This window comes from Mizuhopecten yessoensis, unplaced genomic scaffold (assembly GCF_002113885.1).
Source record: "Mizuhopecten yessoensis strain PY_sf001 unplaced genomic scaffold, ASM211388v2 scaffold603, whole genome shotgun sequence".
NCBI lineage: Eukaryota > Metazoa > Mollusca > Bivalvia > Pectinida > Pectinidae > Mizuhopecten > Mizuhopecten yessoensis.
Window position 1 is genome coordinate 383,439 of NW_018403629.1, and position 4,447 is coordinate 387,885.

At 38.0% G+C, this 4,447-nt stretch overlaps 1 protein-coding gene across 2 annotated transcripts in view; it reads left to right on the plus strand.

The window, feature by feature from the left end:
- Window positions 1–3,659, plus strand: part of LOC110451031 (centlein-like) — an 82,247-nt gene extending 78,588 nt beyond the window's left edge. For both annotated transcript variants that reach the window (XM_021498871.1, XM_021498879.1), the window contains exons 17-22: window positions 437–558; window positions 1,302–1,421; window positions 1,897–1,997; window positions 2,465–2,550; window positions 2,873–2,961; window positions 3,231–3,659. In XM_021498871.1, coding sequence (XP_021354546.1) covers window positions 437–558; window positions 1,302–1,421; window positions 1,897–1,997; window positions 2,465–2,550; window positions 2,873–2,961; window positions 3,231–3,321 — 609 coding nt within the window. In that variant the 3' untranslated portion in view covers window positions 3,322–3,659. The remainder of the gene's footprint in view (window positions 1–436; window positions 559–1,301; window positions 1,422–1,896; window positions 1,998–2,464; window positions 2,551–2,872; window positions 2,962–3,230) is intronic.
- The last annotated feature ends 788 nt before the right edge of the window (window positions 3,660–4,447 follow it).

The window sequence follows — 4,447 nt, forward strand, 5'->3', positions numbered from 1 at the left end:
TTCTCATATTGCAATGATCGATTCTATTTCTTTCACATTAAGTACTGTACTAGTAAATATGTGAAATGACAAACTCACTTTGAAGGTTGGCTTTCATACACATCAGTATTAAGTTTAGATCAAAAGTTACCTCAAGGTGCATTTACTGTTAACATGACTCGATCAAACAGATTAGAGGAAAGAAGAGAAAAGATCGAACTGACAAAGAACTAATGAAGATGGTACAAAGGTGGGCGCCAAAATCCCTTTGGGATCTCTTGTTATATATTTTATATAAAGATTGTTTATGAGAGATGTGAATTTTGCAGCTTTACTTAATGAAAAGAAGGAAAAAGATTTTGATGGTTCGGCACTGTGACTTTCCGTCTAAGAGAGGTAGTAACAAGTGACTAGATAGTACACTACTGTGACCATTATATTCGTGCCATCTTTCCAGAATCGAGAAGTTGAGGAAATGAAGAAAGCCCATGCCAAGCGTCAGGCCCGGGTCAAGGAGATCAATGCCAACTACAAACTTGTCAAGGACCAACTGAAATCTCTGGAAGATGAACATTTTGGGTAAAATTTTCTGTCTGTATTTGTAGTGGCACATCCTAAAAATGTTTGACCTGCTCTGTACCTTCATCTTTCTGTCTCCCGTTCCTTTCCTTCTCTTACCTTTTGCAGAAACATTATGCCAATATTTATCATTTTCTTTTTTAAATAAGGGACTTGGACACATTGTTTAGATACCCAGGGTCAAATAGATTTGAAAAACATTATCCTTGAAACAGAATATTTTATCAAAACTGGAATAAAGAAAATCCTCACACCTTTGTTGTTTATATCGTCATTCTGAGGAATAAATACATAACAAAGTTTGTAATGGTTAATATTGAACAGTTTTATGTGGATGTAAAATATTCATGTTTGAGATTTAAAAAAAAAAAATTGATGTATTAACACCAAACAAACTAACAAAATGTATTTATAAATACTACTTATTGCATAAATGTATTTCAGTTTTATAAATACCGAACCCAATAAAATGTAGTCTACTGTCTGATCCTTAGGTATCATGTCAGTTCCATCTCCAGGGAGGCAACTCTTGTTATACCGAGGGAAGTTATACAGGGCATACTTCACTCTCTTGTTGTTTTATTTTTTGTAAAATTTATAAAAAATCAAATAAAGAACCAATTTTTTTTTTAAAATGAGTAAACAATACAGGTTTTTTAACAGAAGAAGAAAAGGTGTGCTGACCATGTTAGTTGTACTAGAGAATACAAACCCTCTTCATTTCTGTATTTTATGGTTTACAGAAGGAAGAAGAGGAAAGGTAAGCGTGCGGATCCGAGAGATCTGCGGTCAGAGAACAGCGATGGTGTGTGGAACGAGCTAGCTCACTATAAGAGTGAGAACAGGAACCTACTTGTAGGAAGGTGAGTAGGTCATAACCTCTAATAGAAAGGTCAGTAGGTCATAACCTCTAATAGAAAGGTGAGTAGGTCATAACCTCTAAAACACTAATTGACTGGAAACGTTTAGACTAGGAATTATATTCACAGATATGTACCTCAAGAAATGTTGATAATTGTGTAATAATGATGTTTGAAGAATTGTAAAAAAAGGCACATATTTCAAGGGAAGGTTCCAGCTCATCAAGTAATAGATATTTAGAACTACACATGAATGTGTATGCACTGCTCAGCAAATTATGATAAAAAATATACAATATATACATCAATTTATCATACAGTGGCTTATGTTTGAAGACAGTTGAGCATCTGTTGGCCTGATGCTGTGAATATTACTGTTGACAATAGCTGTGATGTTAGCTGTTGAAAGTTCACTTTCTAGATAGTTAAGGGTAGTAATAAAGATATTTGTGACAAATATGTATACTGGCCTTTGTAGGGTTGGTATAGAGGAGGACTTGGATTCCTTACGGGTACAAACCAGTCAGGACGCGGCCACCATTCATGAACTCAAGATTGCTCTTACGCAGGAGAAGGAAGGTATGGGCATTTGTAGATAAGGCAAAAAATGTTTAAAAGAGTATGAAACAGAACGATTGATTATTTCAACAGGTATTCTTAGCCGACAGTGTTCTAATCTCAAATACCTAGGTATGCATTCAATAATTGAGAAATTTTATGAAAACAAGGCTACATCTCACTGGTGATGATATTTTCTTCAAAATAGATAAGGTATTTTGCAGAAAATCTAATTCAAAATACAATCTTATATTCTAAAACAAATATTTAGAAAAATCTCAAATTCAAAATTTATCTTAATTGCCAATGTGCGAGATCAAATATAGATACAAATTATCTTATTTAGAGCTGTATGTTACAATGTTTTACTGTATCTCCATTTATTGCTGTGGCTGTTGTCATATGGAAACCGTATTGAACAGTTCAGTTAACTGTTGTATACTTTAGATATACATGTACTAATCTTAGTCTTCTTTATTATCTCTAAGGACGACAGTATGACCGGCGTAAAACCGACCTCAGGACACAGGCACGGTCAGACCAAGAGTCGGAGTTACGCCTTCTTAAATCTGAGGTACTACAAAGTTACCATCAGACACTTTTAAATACAGAAAAGTCTCTCAAAATGAATCTTCTAAAATTTACAGTACAAAATGCAGCTTTCAATCTGGAGATAAAATATTCTTCCATAAAATGATTAAGAATGTTTCCATTGAGATTTTTGTCTGCTTCTTTTTATTTTACAAATAATATTCTAACAATCTTTACCCAAACTATGCATTGACTTATAAGATAGTTTGACAAAAAACGGAAACAAGTTTATTAATATTTCAGTCAAATAAAAATGCAAAGTAATAAATGAACAATTATTTTAAATTGATTCCTCTGTTTCACAGTTACAAAGTAAGGAAGTTAGACTGGAAAGAATGCAGAGAGAAGTAGAAGATATCACGGAGGAAAAACGTAATCTGCTGGAGGATAAAAGGTACAGATTACATACACTCATCAAGTCTAAGTTGAAGGAGTGTAATAACACATTCACTCTAACATTACAATAGCATTTCCTATAATCTGTCATAAATCCTGGAGATAACATAGCGATACTAAAGGCACTTTTATGAGATAGTAACATAAGGATTTGGCACATATAATATCTGGAGATGTATTTATCATTGCATTGATCTTCAATATAGATTCTTACCAGATTTGCCTGCTTGTGACAAGTGCTAGACATTGTACTTCATTTGTTTTCAGGGCTCTGAAGGCAGATTTACTGGAGTTAAAACAAGGCCATGCTCAGCATCGGATAGAGACGGCTGATTACAAACACAGTATCAAACAGTAAGTAAGGGAGACAATTGCTAGGTAAGTAGGGGAGACTATCACTGGGGAAGCAAGGGGAGACAATCGCTAGGTAAGCAGGGGAGACAAACACTAGGTAATTAGTAGAGGAGATAATCGATGGGTAAGCAGAGAAGACAAACACTAGGCAAGTAGGGGAGACTATCACTATGTAAGCAGGGGAGACAATCACTGGGTAAGCAGGGGAGTTAAACGCTAGGCAAGTAGGGGAGACTATCACTGGGTAAGCAGAGGAGACAAACAATGGGTAAGCAGGGGAGTCAAACGCTAGGCAAGTAGAGGAGATAATCGATGGGTAAGCAGAGAAGACAAACACTAGGCAAGTAGGGGAGACTATCACTGGGTAAGCAGAGGAGACAAACAATGGGTAAGCAGGGGAGTCAAACGCTAGGCAAGTAGGGGAGACTATCACTATCTAAGCAGGGGAGACAATCACTGGGTAAGCAGGGGAGTCAAACGCTAGGCAAGTAGGGGAGACTATCACTGGGTAAGCAGGGGTGACAAACACTGGGTAAGCAGGGGAGACAAACACTGGGGAAGCAGGGGAGACAAACACTGGGGAAGCAGGGGAGACAAACACTAGGCAAGTAGGGGAGACAAAAACTGGGCAAGCAGGGGAGACTATCGCTGGGTAAGCAGGGAAGACTATCACTGGGCAAGAAGTGGAGACAAACACTGGGAAAGTAGGGGAGACTACCACTGGGTAAGCAGAGGAGACAAACAATGGGTAAGCAGGGGAGTCAAACGCTAGGCAAGTGGAGGAGATAATCGATGGGTAAGCAGAGAAGAAAAACACTAGGCAAGTAAGGGAGACTATCACTGGGTAAGCAGTGGAGACAAACACTGGGCAAGCAGGGGAGACTATCACTGGGTAAGCAGGGAAGACTATCACTGGGTAAGAAGTGGAGACAAACACTGGGAAAGTAGGGGAGACTATCACTGGGTAAGCAGAGGAGACAAACACTGGACAAGTAGGGGAGACTATCACTGGGTTAGCAGGGGAGACAAACACTGGGTAAGCAGGGGAGACAAACACTGGGTAAACAGGGGAGACAAACACTGGCGAAGCAGGGGAGACAAACACTAGGCAAGTAGGGGAGACAAACACT